The sequence below is a fragment of the Tarenaya hassleriana genome, unplaced genomic scaffold (assembly GCF_000463585.1).
Source record: "Tarenaya hassleriana unplaced genomic scaffold, ASM46358v1 Cleome21, whole genome shotgun sequence".
In the NCBI taxonomy this organism is placed as follows: Eukaryota; Viridiplantae; Streptophyta; class Magnoliopsida; order Brassicales; family Cleomaceae; genus Tarenaya; species Tarenaya hassleriana.
In genome coordinates this window covers 338,712-354,764 of record NW_010965451.1, presented here as the reverse complement: position 1 = coordinate 354,764, position 16,053 = coordinate 338,712, and the positions used below count along the sequence as shown (strand labels likewise).

General features: G+C 37.4%; 4 protein-coding genes across 5 annotated transcripts; 2 read left to right on the top strand and 2 right to left on the bottom strand.

Annotated features, from left to right (window-relative positions):
* Nucleotides 1-513: 513 nt before the first annotated feature.
* On the bottom strand, nucleotides 514-2,607 carry LOC104814177 (cyclin-D3-3-like). The gene is made up of 4 exons (XM_010542080.1): nucleotides 1,863-2,607; nucleotides 1,277-1,478; nucleotides 1,025-1,155; nucleotides 514-925 (listed from the first exon to the last, which is right to left on the bottom strand). The coding sequence occupies exons 1-4, from the start codon at nucleotides 2,370-2,372 to the stop codon at nucleotides 677-679; spliced, it is 1,092 nt and encodes a 363-aa protein (XP_010540382.1). The 5' UTR covers nucleotides 2,373-2,607; the 3' UTR covers nucleotides 514-676.
* Nucleotides 2,608-4,039: 1,432 nt separating this feature from the next.
* On the top strand, nucleotides 4,040-6,101 carry LOC104814176 (protein DCL, chloroplastic-like). Its single transcript, XM_010542079.2, has 3 exons — nucleotides 4,040-4,426; nucleotides 5,089-5,203; nucleotides 5,683-6,101. Exons 1-3 carry the CDS (start codon nucleotides 4,101-4,103, stop codon nucleotides 5,851-5,853), a joined length of 612 nt encoding a protein of 203 aa, XP_010540381.1. The 5' UTR covers nucleotides 4,040-4,100; the 3' UTR covers nucleotides 5,854-6,101.
* A 1,143-nt stretch (nucleotides 6,102-7,244) lies between these two features.
* Nucleotides 7,245-9,489, bottom strand: LOC104814175 (pentatricopeptide repeat-containing protein At1g63330-like). 2 transcript variants are annotated; one of them, XM_010542077.2, is made up of 2 exons: nucleotides 9,336-9,489; nucleotides 7,245-9,197 (listed from the first exon to the last, which is right to left on the bottom strand). In XM_010542077.2, exons 1-2 carry the CDS (start codon nucleotides 9,415-9,417, stop codon nucleotides 7,426-7,428), a joined length of 1,854 nt encoding a protein of 617 aa, XP_010540379.1. In that variant the 5' UTR covers nucleotides 9,418-9,489; the 3' UTR covers nucleotides 7,245-7,425. The 2 variants fall into 2 exon arrangements, with proteins under 2 accessions (XP_010540379.1, XP_010540380.1); XM_010542078.1 differs by having other exon boundaries at nucleotides 7,245-8,885.
* Nucleotides 9,490-12,067: 2,578 nt separating this feature from the next.
* Nucleotides 12,068-14,873, top strand: LOC104814174 (probable cysteine protease RD21B). Its single transcript, XM_010542076.2, has 5 exons — nucleotides 12,068-12,608; nucleotides 13,498-13,733; nucleotides 13,814-13,954; nucleotides 14,048-14,497; nucleotides 14,595-14,873. Exons 1-5 carry the CDS (start codon nucleotides 12,140-12,142, stop codon nucleotides 14,679-14,681), a joined length of 1,383 nt encoding a protein of 460 aa, XP_010540378.1. The 5' UTR covers nucleotides 12,068-12,139; the 3' UTR covers nucleotides 14,682-14,873.
* The last annotated feature ends 1,180 nt before the right edge of the window (nucleotides 14,874-16,053 follow it).

Below are 16,053 nucleotides of genomic sequence, written 5' to 3'. Positions count from 1 at the left end.
AAACTAATCAATACAATCGAATGCCAATAAATATAGTATTGAACTTTATAAAATATGTCAAAAAATATATTAGCTTTTAAGACAATGAATATAGTATTTTCCAAAAAAAATATATCTTAATTCTTCAAATTAAAAAGCGATTTTATGAATTATCTTTATTTACACCATCAATTATTCTAATCAAATTATTTGAAATTGTTTAATACACGAATTTTAACCGAATTTAACAATCTTTATTCGAAAGTAATTTTATATTTGTAATTTAACGGTATAATTTTTTAAAAAATGTTTTCAATTTCAAGAGTTGAAGTACTTTTTAAACATTTCAATATTTGGTCGAACTAAAAATTAATATATATTTACACATTTTATAAAATCAGAGCATTTTACGAGTTTTCCCCTAAACAAAATAATAATATCAAAGAGGGTGAGCAAATGTGAAGAAATCAAAAGAATATGTTTCAATTATCATAATTTCCTTTTTTTTTTCTATATTATTCGTAATAATTTCCGGATAAAATGCACCACCATCTCTCACTCTCACCATCGATGGCAGAGAGGGTAGGCAGTTTAACTTTGCCAACATATGAAAGAACACAAAATGTCACAATGCTCCCATTATTCATATTACAAAATACTCGGCTTTCTTTCTCTTGCTGCTCTCACTCCTCAGCTTCTATATCCGTACTCCCAACTCTCCCTTGCTTTTCTTGGACACTTGCTCGGGCGATGAAGCCACCGACGAAGAAGAAGAAACGTCCCCGGAATCGTTTGATGAGCCCTCGGTGCCAAACGATCCTTCCATTACGGTGTTTGGACTGCTCGGAGATGCGATCAGACCGAACTTCCTCTTGTTGGTTTGGTTGCCATGGCGTGATGCTGGTGCGGCTTCTTTCATCAGCTCCAAGCATTTATCCACCTTTTCCTGTTTTTGGAGGTTAACATGAATGATTCAAGACCGGGATTGAACAGAGATTCAGAATGGGTTAAAAAGATCACTTAAGCTCGGAGGCAATAACGATACCATATCGATTTTAGCCATGCCCTTAAGCTGGTTTCGATACAACTCTGTAAGGGACGGAGCGAAACTCGAGATAACATGCAGCATTGTAGCGGTAGCCATCACTGAAGGAAGGTATAACAGGAATCTAGAATCTGCAGGACAGGAACACATGAAACCAAACGATTTACCAATGTGTTCTACAGTTTTCAAGACTCCGAATCCATGTGTTAGCATAGTTCTAAAGGATTTGAGATGTGAGAATAGTGAATTGACCTGAAATGACAGAGATCAGTACGAGCTCACATCTCCTGGCCAATTCCGAAGAGAGGAAATCCTTCAAGCCAAGTCTCATTATGAAGTAATCAAGAAATGAGAGAGCAGTTACAGGATGCATCCGCCATTGGAGAGCAGAAAGAACCAAAATCTCCATTTTATGTATTGCTTTGGCCTCAAACATATACTTACTCTCCTCCACCTAGAGAAGCAACAGATTCAATGGATTTCCAAAAATTAATTCGCAAGAAATGCAGAAAGGGATCTGAGTTATATAGCTTAATGAAAGTTAAACAAAACCCAGAAACAATTTTCCACAAAGTAATAGAAGGTTTCTAACTTAAATCAAGCAAACGAGATCAAGCAGGCCATAATAAGGGGTTTAGCACAAACTAAGAGAAAACCCACTTCAGATGCTTGTCTGAACAATTACGGGTCTCAGCTGAACCTAACAAAACGAAATCAAGTTTTGATCTTTGATGGAGACAAAAGGGTTTAAGCATAAACTAAGAAAATGCTTATCTGAACAATCATGGGTTTCAGCTCGAAGGAAAAAAAAGAAGTTTTTTTAAGTCTATTAACTTACTTGAATGTCTAACAGAAGAGGGACATCCACCTCTTCCACTTTGGCTGCAAGAGAGAGACAAGCCACAGCAGTCAATTGGCTCATCCATGGCTTCTCCGCCTGAAAATGGATGTCAGAGAAGAACCTATCGAAGTAGTTCACTGCGAGAAGCGCAGTGAGGGCAGAGAAAGAGTAATGGGAGACAACTCGAAGGATCCAATCCACAGCCTCAATCCGGGCTTGGTTCAGACATGGGTCGGGTTCTAGGGTTTTCAGTTCTTCTTTGGACAACAAAGCAGAAAGCTCCTCATCTTCACACCACAACAAATCCTGGCCTACCGAAACAGGAAATAGGTCATCGTCACCGCCATTCACGACAGAGAAGCTCTCTTCTTCGTGTTCTCCGAGCTCTTCCCAGCTTTCCTCGCAACAGTAGAGGGAATCGCGACAGAAGAGGGGAGGTTTCAGTTGAGGTTCCTGTGTCTTGTCCTGTTGGGTAGATTCTTGAACATCAGACACAAATCTAGCCATTTTCGGTTCACTGCTTCTTCTGCAAAGAAGAAGAGAAATAGATCTGCTTTCATGGTAGAGAAGAAAAGGAGGCGGAGGAGGAGGAGGAGAATGGTTGAACCATCTCCTTCTCTTTTTTTTGTCCCTTTTTTTTTCCTTATTTATGTAATTTGGTGATAAAGAGAAAAATGGACAGAGATGGAGAAAGAAGAATCTGAAAGAGTAGAGAGGGGAATGGTGAAGGAGCAGACGCTACGTTGTAGGCTCTCTCCTTTACACCTTTATATATACATCTACGTCCGTATACATTTTGCGCACATATACGTATACGTACATATACGTATACGCCTATGTACATCTACGTGTATATATATATATATATACTTTCCCTAAATAGGCATAATCGCATATAAATAACTAAACTTTTACAAAATTCTCAAATAAATACATGAACTACAAAATTCCAAAATCAATACCTAAACTTTTTAAAACTTCCATATAAATACTTAAAAAATTATTGTATTTGAAAGTTTTTTAAAAGTTTGAGTATTTATATGGAAGTTTTGAAAAGTTTGGATATTTATTTAGGAATTTTGTACAAGTTCAGATATTTATATGAGATTAGCCCTAAATAAAATAAATTTAGAACTTTTATTTTTGTGGATGAGATTAAGGACCAAAGCTGTAACCAACAGATAGCTTATTTAAATAGAAAATCTCAAAATAATATCTAAATTTTTTAATTTTCACAAAATAAAATCTAAACTTTGTTTTTTATCAAATAAAACCTCAATTTTATTAACCTGAATTTTATAATCTTTGTAATTTTTAACCCTATTGCTGACGTGACGTTCTGATATCGTGACATGTGGACGATGATATATCAAATACGTAGACGATAATATATCAAATACGATTAAAGTTTAGGTTTATTTTTGACTGAAAAATAAAGTCAGAATTTTATTTGATAAAAAACAAAGTTTATGTTTTATTTTGTGAAAATTGAAAAGTTCAGATATTATTTTGGGATATTCCCTTATTTTAACTGGGAAAATATACAATATTTTTTTTCTAAAAGGAAATGCTATAATTTTATTAGACCAACTAAAGCAAATCACTTATATGAAAATTTAGGTATTTGATTGTGTATTATTTAAATCTATGACTTAATTATATATATATATTTTTTTTATGAAATGTATAAAATTTAGTTTTCCTTGAAACAGGGCGCAAGAAAAGAATAAACAAGTGATGCGTACTGATCAACCAACAAAAATAGCCGAATGAATAAAGTCCAACTATATATACACTAAAATACACACTCAGTACTGTAACGCTTCCTAATCAATTTCACCCTTCACTCTTACACTACCTGCATTATATGACGTCATAAAAAAAATGACCCCAAGAAAATATTAATTAACGAAAAAAAAGAAAAAAACATTGCGTCTTTGTAATGTATGCATATTGTATAAATGCCACGTCGGTTCGACAAAAAAGCCCAGATCCCATGAAGGCCCATTCCACTCTGCCCAAACCTGATAATAAATGAGCTTATATAATTACCAGAAGGCCCATCGAATTCGGCCCAATACCGTTGATAAGTGAGTCCAGCTATCTACTGATAAACTAATCCACAGGCCCAGTAAACGACCCATATTTCGATGATAAGTGGGCCCAGTTATCTCCGGCGCTTGACTCTTCTCACCGATCGCTTTCTCGGTCATAACCGCCATTGACGGCTCGAGAATGAGCTCTCTTCACTTCCTCAGACCCCTCCCGCTCCTCCGCAACGGCCTTCTCAGCCACCCTTTCCACCGCCGTGTCTCCGCCTGTGGAATCTTCTCTCACTGTAGGCGTCTCTGGTGCTCGCTCGCCGAGCAACCGCCGCGGCCGGATGCGGGAGATGATTCGGCGCCGGAGAAAATCTCCGCCCCGGTGACCGATACGGCGTCTCTTGGTTACGCTCGTTTTGAGGATCCATTCTATCGGAAGTGGAAGGACGTGGAGGCGGAGATTCTTCGGGATATTGACCCAATAACGTTTCTCGTCAAAGAAATTCTTCACTCTGAAAGGTAATTTTTAGCTTCCACGTGATAGGAATGTGGGATGAACTCAATGCTTGAATGTGAAGTGTTAGAATTTTAGTATGAATTTCGAGCACAAACTTAGGTGGTTGGATAATCTGTGATTGATCTGAAGTAATGTGATTAAGTTTTAATGATTGGGAAGATCTTTGTTCTGTGTTTGGATGAGTCTCGGAATCATGATCATGTCTATTGAAAGCTCTGAAGAGTGAGAATGGTGGCAGTAGTTTGGTTATATTTTTTTTGGTGTAACCAAGTTTTATAAACCTTGACCAGATTAATCTGGGGTCGGGTCACTCATATGATTTGAAATATACGCCATTTTCCCAAACTTAAGATTCAAACTCGGAACAGAACATACGTTCGCATCCCTCTCTCCGGTTGAACTACCAAGTTTGAGTTTTTGGTTATTATCATCTCATATCGGAATCCTAAAAGGTTGATTTACAGAAGCATAGCTCTTGATGAAAGAATCCAAGACAATGAAATGTTCCTTTCTCATGAAAATTTCTCGGGATCGAATTATAGAATAATGAAAATGTATCTAGGTTTTGTGTTTCGTCCACTGTAATGGGTTTGGAGCTGGCTTTGCCTACTTCATTGTCTCGGATGTTTTCATCTGATATTTTTTTCCTTCTTCTTGCTAGTAGGTATGAAGATGGAGAACGCTTAACATATGACAACGAGAATTTCGTGGTGGAAAAGCTTCTTGCGTTTCACCCCCACTCCGAAGATAAAATCGGCTGTGGCCTCGATTTTATAATGGTATGTTTAGGTTGCTCAATACACTCGAGTCTTGAATGTTCTCCACCGAGTTTTGCTCGTGCTTGTTAGCTAGGACTAGAGGCATCAATGGTGTTCATCTTGCTTCTTCCTCGACATGGTATTGGATTGATTCTTGAGTTGCAAAGGTTGATACTTTTATAAATGGTTGGCATGATTTCCTTTGTAATGTGCCAAACATGCAGCATCTTGAACTGTTCCTTATATCTAAGAATGTGAACTACAAGAATAGTGATAGGGAATAAATATCCATTGATGTATGTGTCTAGAGCTCTTCTCTTTGTTCTATAGACTCGTTCCGAGAAACCCTTTTATCACACTTCACGTTTGTGCGTCTCCCATCTCGTTAACTTCCCATCCGATTTCCCGGTTGTGTAATATCCGCTCGGTTGCATTTGAATCTCTTGAAATTAACTGCTGAAACTGATTACCGTTTCATATTTTAACGATTTCGCTCTCAGGTTGATCGGCATCCTCAGTTCAGACACTCGAGGTGCCTCTTCGTTGTCAGAACCGATGGTGGGTGGATCGATTTCTCTTACCAGAAGTGTCTCCGAGCTTACGTACGAGATAAGTACCCTTCTCACGCTGAAAGATTTATCAGAGAACATCTGAAACGCCGTAGTAACTAAACAAAACGACTGATGAGTTCCTCTGCTGCTACTACTAGTTGCCATTATAGATTCTGTTTTTGCAATGTCATTACATCAGTGAAGTTCACTGAGACAACTTTTTTTTTTTTGCTGCCTCTTGTGATTGAGATGTTAGATTTTGAACTGTATAACTACTTAGATGCGCGAGTGATTATGTTGTTTCGATCATACCGCTGACAGATTTTAAATCAATGGGACAATGGAAAAGGCTCTTCAGGTTTTGGTGACGGTTTTTTGATTAATGGGACTGCTGTGTTTTTTTTGTTGTTATAACTTTAGTTTTTTGGTTAATAGGAGGTAAAAAAACAAACCAGATATTACAGTGTTTTATTTTGTTAAGCATTTAATTAAACCGATGGTACAGATCATAAGTTTATTCTGTTAAGTTTTACCTAAATAAAATCATGTAAATCTTGTCATCAAAATTTTTTACTGTTTGCAAGTGGTGTCAATTTAGGTGGCTCGAGCGCATCCGAAAAATATTGGGAAAAAAAATCGGACTTTCGAATTGGGTTCAAAATCGGGTTTCGGATTAACCCGAAAGCCAGATATAGTTTTTTTTAAAAAAAAATCAATACAGAAAAGTGTTTACAATGAAAATTTTGAACGATCTGACCCGGTTCGAAAAAATTTGGGTCGGGTCGGATCTCTCCGACCCGATTGATGTTTTCATATAGCAAGATCACCATCAAAAGGCAAAAGAAATGGGCATAAACATTAGGTATTTGGGGCGGGCAAAATATCCAAAATACCATCTTCTTATTAAAACTACTTCTGCATATAACTTTCTCCGACCAAAATAATTGTACGATTACATTGGTCACAACGTTAAATTTATGATGATTTCACCAAATGATTAGTGTGATATGTAAAGTGTGATCACCATAAATTTAACGTTATGACCAATGTGATAATTATGTGACAATACAGTTATTCTGGTCATATGATCATATTTAGAAGAAAAAAAATATGTACATAAAGTAGTTTTAGTAGAAAGATGATATTTTGGATAATGTCGCATTAGAAGGATTTAGTTGAGAAAAGTTTAACAGACAAGTTATCCGTAGAACTTTGTCATTGCAAAAATTACATTTCTACACTTTTTTATGAAATTTTACGTGTAAAGTTCTTAAGAATCGTTAGATGACGGTCCCATCATCCCAAAAGTTTTTGATAGATTAATAATGAAATGAAAAAAAAAATACGAAGATTGTAACGTAACTAGGGCTTCGTATACGACCAAGCCGAGCAAAGATATAATGTATCACATTTAGAAAACAAGTAATAATTGTAAGCACAGAATTAATTAACGAACGTTTATAATGATTACTATTGACAGAATGTTTTATATAAAATACTTTAATCTAAAATCAATAATGTTTATTAAAAAAATTTCTATCTGTACAAATATTTTTTTTTTACAAATATATTTGCCTATACACGCATCCGCTCCTGTAGAAAATTTAGTTTTTATCTCTACAAATGTTTTTGGGCGTCTACAAATAAATATCACATCCGCTTCTCTTCACCTGCTTCTAGCTTCGTTCATCTTTATCCTCTAATGTGTTCCCTTTCTGGCCGCCACTGAAATTTCGCCTCGTCTTCATGAATATGGTCGGCATTACCGTAATCGAACTGGTCCAAAAATTCTTTATCCAATCTACCGTCGTATACCATATCTATTATCAAACTCATAATCGACGCATCTGGCAAAAATCCACGGCTTTTCATTTCTCGTACCAACTCAACAACTTCCGATGAAGAGCCATTTCTCAGATGACCTCGGATCAATGTGTTAAACGTACAGTCACTCGGTAAACAACCGGCCTCTTTCATATCTCTGAACAGCTTTTGAGCTTCATCGAGTAAACCTTTACTACAAAGTCCAAAGATCATTATGTTATACGTCCTAACATTCGGTTCTACCCCTTTATCGAAAAGCTTGACAAATAGTCCCACCGCTTCATCAACCTTCTCGGCCTTACACAAGCCATGAATGATAGAATTATGTGGAACTATATTAAGGTCCATACCGCTCTTTTCCATCTCATAGTATAATTCCAATGCCTCTTCTAACTTTCCATTTTTACATAGCCCATCAAGAAAAACGCTATAAGTTACAAGATCGAGACAAGGACCGTGACGCTGCATCTCCACGAAAAGCGTTTCGGCAACATCAAGTTTGCCAGCTCGACAAAACCCTTGGATGAGTGAGGTGTAAGTATTTGTATCGGGGATCACTCTTCTTCGAGACATCTCACTAAAGAGCTCCATAGCCTCGTCAATCCTACCGGATTTGCAGTATCCATTAACGAGAACATTACAAGTTACAACATTTGGAAAACATCCCTTGCTGATCATATAATCAAACATCTCTTTTGCTTCATCAAGACGATTCTGCATGCAAAACCCATCTATCAACGAAGTATAAGTGAATGTATCCGGATTCAAACCTCTTTGAATCATCTCCATATACAGATCTTTAGCCTCTGCAAATCTCTCCTCTTTAATGAAGTTATCGATTAATCCGGTGAAAGTGACAACATCAGGGGTGATTTTCCGGCTGGTCATACCTTTCAACAATTGTGAGGCATCGTTCCATCTACCATAACTACAAAGGCAGTTTATCAAAGTGTTGTAGGTGATAACATCCGGTGCAATTCCTCGATCGTCCATCTTACTAAAAATGTCAAGGGCATCATCTATGTTTCCAACTTTGCAAAGACAATCGATAATCGTTGTATAAGTTACGACATCGACCTCGATGGTCCTTTCTTCCATCTTCTTGATCAAGTTCAAAGCTAAAGCAGAATCCCCTAATTTACAAATCCCATTCACAACAACGTTATAAGTAACTGTGTTGGGTTGACAACCTCTCTCTGCCATCCGATCAACCAAAATACCTGCCTCGTAAACTCTACCCTCGAGAAAAAGTCCTTTGACAACTGTGGTAAATGTTACGACATCGGGTTTATGTCCAACATCCACCATCCGCTCCATCAAGTCTAACGCTGCAGAAATTTGACCTCCGATACAGAATCCATTGATTAGCGTATTGAATGTGACAACATCAGGATCATAACCCAACTTCATGATCTTTCCAAAAACCGAAAACCCTAAGACCACTTGACATGAGCGGCAGAAACAGTTGATCATAATATTCAAAGTGTAGAGATCACGTGAAACACCGAGCAATTCCATTCGCTTGCAAAGAAAAATTGCGATATCGAACCGTTTCATCTTAACGATTGCACTCAATAATTTATTGAAATCGATAGTCGAAGGGAGAGGGCGAGACTGAAGCATCTGATGAAACAAAGCAACTGCATCATCAACATTACCATTACCAAAACCACATCTCAATCTCCCTCCGTACGACATATCGCTGTCTCTAACACAAGAATAAGCCAATCTCCGACAACATGAAACAGAGGAGCATCGAAAAGCTGTGTCGAACATACCTTTGTCCGAGAGAAGAGTACGAATGAAACTTGACGAAGAGGAGGATGTAACAGCAAACACTCTCCGAACAATCGGCAACATCTTTGAATTTCAGCAGAAATGCTGAATCGGAAACGGAAACAGAGAGCTAAGGGAGATTCCCCAATTCTATGAACCCTAGAACGAAATTATTTGGGTCAGTGTGTGTGGAAAGAAGAAAGCCCAAAATCAGAAACTAAAAATCGTTTGGACCGTTGGGCCTTTTGTTTATCTATTGGGCTTTGTGTTGAGATTTCTTGTTCTTAGATACTTGTATCTCAATCAAATTCGAATTATAAAATGAATTGATATATTTTGTCTACAATGAAATTAATCGATTTTATTTTTAATATAAAATCATTGAAAAACGAATCGAATGAGTTTTTTTAATTAAATATTTTTAATGATAATTTATATTTATGCACAATTTGACCCAAATAAAGATTAATATAAAAACTTAGTTTTTATAGAAAAATATTCCCAAATAATGAAATATATCATAATGTCTAATCTGAATTTCATGACACAAAAGGAAATCCACGCTTTGTTTTTTCAAAATTTTAGTTATCCCTATCCACATTTAAATTACGAGAGAAATATGAAACATGATCTTGTGGGTTTTCCAAGTATAACTTCAAAACGGTTTTGTTTTTTTTTTGGAACATGATGTTGATTTTTTTTAGGAACCATTAACAGATCGATATCTAGTTAATTCGTTAAATTATTTAAATTGGGTCAAAAAATTTCCATAAATTTATTATTATATATTAAATGCCAAATTCATACGCATCAACCACTCGACCTTTCACGCCTTTTTTGTGCATCTCCTTCCGCACATGTCTCTTATGATTTGTCAACTGCCTCAATTTTCAATTTTCTATTATTTCCTCTCTCTCTTTTTTTTTATAATTCTTATTGCTTTTACAATAATAATTTAATGAGAAAAAAGTTTGTGAATAATAATTCAATGGAAATTTTGCTTTTATTTTATATCATTAAGTACGGGGCGTCAAAGGGGGATGAACCCCCCGTTGGTTTTTTTATTAAATGGAAAAAAGAAGGAACTTATCACACGAGATTAATCTAAAATATCTTATTTCGAGTTTGATATTTTTATAATAATAATAATGATATAATTATTGTTTTTATCACCCAACTTGCGAAGGATTTGTACGCAAAGAGGTTCGTGGATGGATAACGACGTTTCTCGAACATTATCTATTCTACTTTCTTTTTCAACATTGAAAACATCTATGTGAATTACGAATTAAAATATTTTTTTTGTATAAATTGAAAATATATTAATTATATTTAATCCCTCTCGGCCCTTTACAACTCACCGCCATTCCTTTAACCACACAATAATCTCATCATTATTCTTATCTTATTTTAATGATCAAATGTTATTATAAATCATCCTGACTATTCAATTCTTACAAATACCCGTAGAAGTTAACGATGATTAATTTAATCTAAAAATCCATACATCTAGAGCTATTTTATCTTTTCTTTTTTAATATCTATATATATATATATATATATATATATATATCATTTCTCCAATTAAAATTACCATATATTCACATTACTTATATTAAAGTTATGATAGCATCGCGAGAAGCTTTCCAACTTCACAAGGAAACTCTTCCACGGATTTTAGAAACATACAAATGATGGAGAAGTTTATGAGAGAAAAAAAACCCAAGAATATAGTATTTTTCTCAATTATTTTATATTTATTTTAGATTTTAATTTAAAATTTTATAATTTGATATTAATTTAATTTAACAAAAAACGTATTAATATTATTTTCTAAATTTAATTTATTTATTTTAGCTTTAAATACTATCTAGATTAATTTAGTATGGATATAATTATATATTATTTACATCATATGCAAACACGATATTACAAAAAGAGCTCTGAACTTGCACGAAACTTGTAAAGATTGAAACAAAAATCATTCCAGAGTATCATAAAGAATCTCAGCGTACAGACAAATTCTCTCCACGCGCGTGTGATTAACGGTTCACCACGCGCTCCTATTTGTGTGGACATGATATTTTCCTTTAACCAATAAGATCCATCCTTTATCGTCTTAGCTGTCCCACCCCCATATTTGTATTTTAACCAATAATTGACCCCATAAAATTATAACATTTATTTTACCCCCCATTCCTATTTCTTTATTCACTTAATTATAAAAATAACATCTATTTCACAGTAATCAAATCAAATTTTTTTTACCACTCAAAAGAAATTAAAAATACCTGGTCCATTGATTTGTTTTTTTTATGATATAATATCCAATATGAGTTTCAGTGAATATCATTGTAATAAATTTAAAATTCATTAGTGTGTAAATATCATCCAGATAATTACATAGAATTATCCAACCAACAATAATTTACTAATTTTGAAACTTTCTGGATAATACTTATAGATGTATTTTGAGCAATAATAAATTTTTAAAATGGTTAAGACGAATTTAAATTAAAAATTATATTTGTCCGGCCGCTAAGTTTTTGTGGCGATTCAAAATTATTAATTTACAGTATTTCCCCTAAAGTTTATATTATTTTCACTTTAGGCTATATTGTTCTTAATTTTTACAATGATAAAATAGAAACGATAAGGCCAAAGAAGAAAATAAAAAGAAAAAAGGTTAACAGTTGTTGCTTTTCTTCTCTTTATATATACCGATCTGCCTTTGTGCATCACACAATCGTCTTCTTCTCCTTCTCTGAAAAAAAAAAAGCAGTTCGAAACAAAAAAAAAGTGAACAATGGGTTTGGTAAAGCCAGTTTTGGCGATCCTCTTTCTGACGGTAATCTCCTTATCGTCGGCGATGGATATGTCGATCATCTCCTACGACGAGAAGCACCACGTATCCGGCGGCGGCGGCGGTCGGAGCGAGGTGGATACGGCGGCGTTGTACGAGGCGTGGCTTGTGAAGCACGGAAAGTTCTACAACGCCCTGGGAGAGAAGGACCGGAGATTCGAGATCTTCAAGGAAAACCTCCGATTCATCGACGAACACAACGCGAAGAACCTGAGTTACAGGCTCGGTCTGACTCGGTTCGCCGATCTGACAAACGAAGAGTACCGATCCATGTACTTGGGGGCTAAACCTCACAAGAGGACCCTCAGGACGAGCGATCGGTACCAGCCGCGTGTCAGCGACGCGCTTCCGGACTCCGTTGACTGGAGGAAGGAAGGTGCGGTCTCCGACGTGAAGGATCAGGGAAGCTGCGGTAAGATTTTTCGAATTCCTCGAGCTTTACTTGTTACGTTTGTTTGGGGATTTGAACGTATATGAGTGTTTATGAGCTGAAAAATACCCACCTGAATTTGTTTGTTAGATATCTCTATTTTAGTTTAGATCGATTAAATTTCATAAATCCTCACTAACAATCCATAATCTGACAAAATCTGAGACTGATATTCAAATCTGTAAAATAGCAGAAGAGATGGATTAGAGAATGGTGAATTTTACTTCATCAACAGCCATTTGACAAATCAGGGTTCAGTTGGGAATTTGGGTACCGTGTAGTGGGGACGAATGTTAAGATATTTTTCATCTAGAGATTGTTTTCTGTCTCTTTGATTCTTTCAAATTTTTTTCTCGAGATTTGTGTAAGGTCGTATTTACCCATTGAAGAGCTGCTCCGGGAATGATGGCTTTGGTCTCACTTTTTGACTTTTTGGTGCCTTGAGCTGATTACTTGTCGAGATTAAACACCGTTTGATGATTTGTCAACTATTAGTTAGGTTGATTAAGAATAAAAAAAAAATCAAGAAGTATCCAGTGCCTGATAATTTGTGATTTATTCTTCGGTAGCTTGCTTCATCTGTCAAACCCACTTCCTCTGGGCTTTAGTTGAATTTTGGTAGTAGATAAAAATCTCATCTTGATTTGATTGTGATGCTTCATAATGTTCCTGCTCCATGCTTTGTCTTTAAACTGGTAATGGAGAAAGCTAGCATGGACCCACCCATTGAAATTAATCGAATTTGATTTATTACCATCCAGAGATATCAGATCTTGGGACATTTGATTGATTCACTGTCACCAAATGGTGATGTATATTGAAGCTGGTGATTTCTGAAAATCTTTTTTTTTTACTCTGTCTGGTAATGAAGGGAGTTGCTGGGCATTCTCTGCGATTGGAGCTGTTGAGGGCATCAACAAGATTGTGACAGGAGACTTGATCTCGTTGTCTGAACAGGAGCTCGTTGACTGTGACACATCATACAACGAAGGCTGCAATGGCGGTCTCATGGACTATGCCTTTGATTTCATCATCAACAACGGCGGTATTGACACCGAGGATGATTATCCCTACAAGGGTACTGATGGTCGCTGTGACCAGAACAGGGTTAGTACTCGTTTCCTTCAAAAGCCATAAGAAAAGCATAACCAAAAACCTCGATTCATGTTGCTTGGTTTTGGTTGCAGAAAAACGCCAAGGTTGTCACGATCGATTCTTACGAGGATGTTCCCGTGAATGATGAGAAAGCCCTGAAGAAGGCAGTTGCTAATCAGCCCGTAAGTGTCGCCATCGAGGCTGGTGGCCGTGCATTCCAGCTCTATGACTCGGTAATTACTGACCCATCTTCTCGAAAGACATGATCATCAACTTAGACCCGCGAAAGTGCATTCAAAATGCTTAAATGTGGTTATCATCCCTAGGGTGTATTCGATGGAATCTGTGGAACGGAGCTTGACCACGGAGTTGTAGCTGTTGGCTACGGAACTGAGAACGGGAAAGACTACTGGATCGTACGAAACTCGTGGGGGAAGAACTGGGGAGAGAGCGGATACCTAAGGATGGCACGTAACATCGAGGCATCGACGGGAAAATGCGGGATCGCGATGGAAGCGTCGTACCCGATCAAGAAAGGTCAGAACCCACCAAACCCGGGACCTTCTCCGCCGTCCCCAGTGAAGCCTCCGACCGTTTGTGACAATTACTACACATGTCCCGAGAGCAACACTTGCTGCTGTCTCTTCAAGTACGGAAAGTACTGCTTCGCCTGGGGGTGCTGCCCGCTGGAGGCCGCCACCTGCTGCGAGGACAACAGCAGCTGCTGCCCTCACGATTTCCCCGTCTGCAACGTCAAGCAAGGAACTTGTCTCATGGTAAGAACGACCCAAAAAAACACAAGTTTTACCGAGAAATCGGACATTTTTTAAAGTTCTTTTTCCGTGATCTCGGGTTTTTTCGTGGTTTTGGCAGAGCAAGAACAATCCGATGAGCGTGAAGGCGTTGAAACGCACGCCAGCGAAGCCGTTCTGGTCGCAGGGCAGGAAGAACGTCGCTTGAGAGGAAGAGAAGGCCTTTCTCATGGATAATGTTATTTATAATCATCATCAGGCTCTAATGTTGTTGTTACTTGTCTCATGTAAATAACTTTTCAGTTCATCATTCAAAAAAGACCAGACCAGGAACAGGTTGGGTTTCAGACAAGCAGACTCATTATCGAATTTTTAATTTCCGTTATTATTTGGGTGATCATTTTAGATCTTGGTCAAATTTCGTTTATTTTGGCTTTTAAAAAGTTATAACAATTTAGTTTTTAAATTGAATTCGTTTTGATTCGATTTAATTTTATTTCAGTTCTTTTCCAGACTTTAGTAATAAAAATGTTTATTTTAAAAAAGTTTTTTGGTTTTTCAATTGTTTTTTTATTTGATTTGGTTACAAAAATGATTTGGGTACTTTTGGTTTGGTTAGATATATTTGATTTTGGTATGTTTTATTCATTTAGTATAACATTAATTATGGTTAGAAAGACCGGATTAGCAGTAGCCACATGCTTTAATAATGGTTAATTAGAGAGAGAAACAAAGCTTTCAAGTAGTTAATTCCCTCCATTACCAATCTATACGCAACAGTTTCCCTAACTGGACGATGAATTAGCTCCGGAGGCTTTTTTCGGATGGCCATATCGTCGGAGCTCCGGCGACGATCGTCGATCCGGTTCGAGATTGCTGGTTGAATCTGACGGCTCATCGGATCACACGTTGCGATTACCACACGAGTGCTTGGTTTGCGTATTCTGTTTACTTAGCTCCGGCGGCCGGAATCGTTGTTCTCTCGTTTGCCGGCTGTGGAGGCGCGAAGCCGTCTCCGTCTATCGCTGTGTGCAAAATCGGATCTGTTTCTCGATATCCCTTCCCCGTTTTTCCGATTCGATTCCGTTACGAAAGCTTACGCTGAAATGCGAGCGTGGATCCGTAAGAATTGGCGACGAATCGGTTACCATGATCAATTCTGGTATCGGAACCTGACAAGATTGAAGATCCGAGGATGTCGTGAGATCACAGTAGCCGGCATGAAGGGTTTCTCCGAGAACTGCTAGGGGTTGAAGACATTCACGTGTGAGTCTTGTGGTTTTGGTTCCGAATGCGTGAAGGCTTCCTCGATCGTTGCTCGAATCTGGTGGGATTGTTGGTTAAGCGCCGGCGAAGCTTTGGAATCGATCGGACCAGGAGGCGCCGCTTCTTCTTGGAGGAGCTTTACCTCGGAAGCTGATTCGATCCGGTCATCACCGGCGGACGGAATCTCAGAACGCTAAAGCTTGTCATATGGGCCGACCACTGGGACAAGATTCTGCAAGAGATGGCAGAACAAGTTCCTGGTTTGGTGGAGATTCATCTCGGACGGATCAACGCGACCGATCATGCTCTTACCG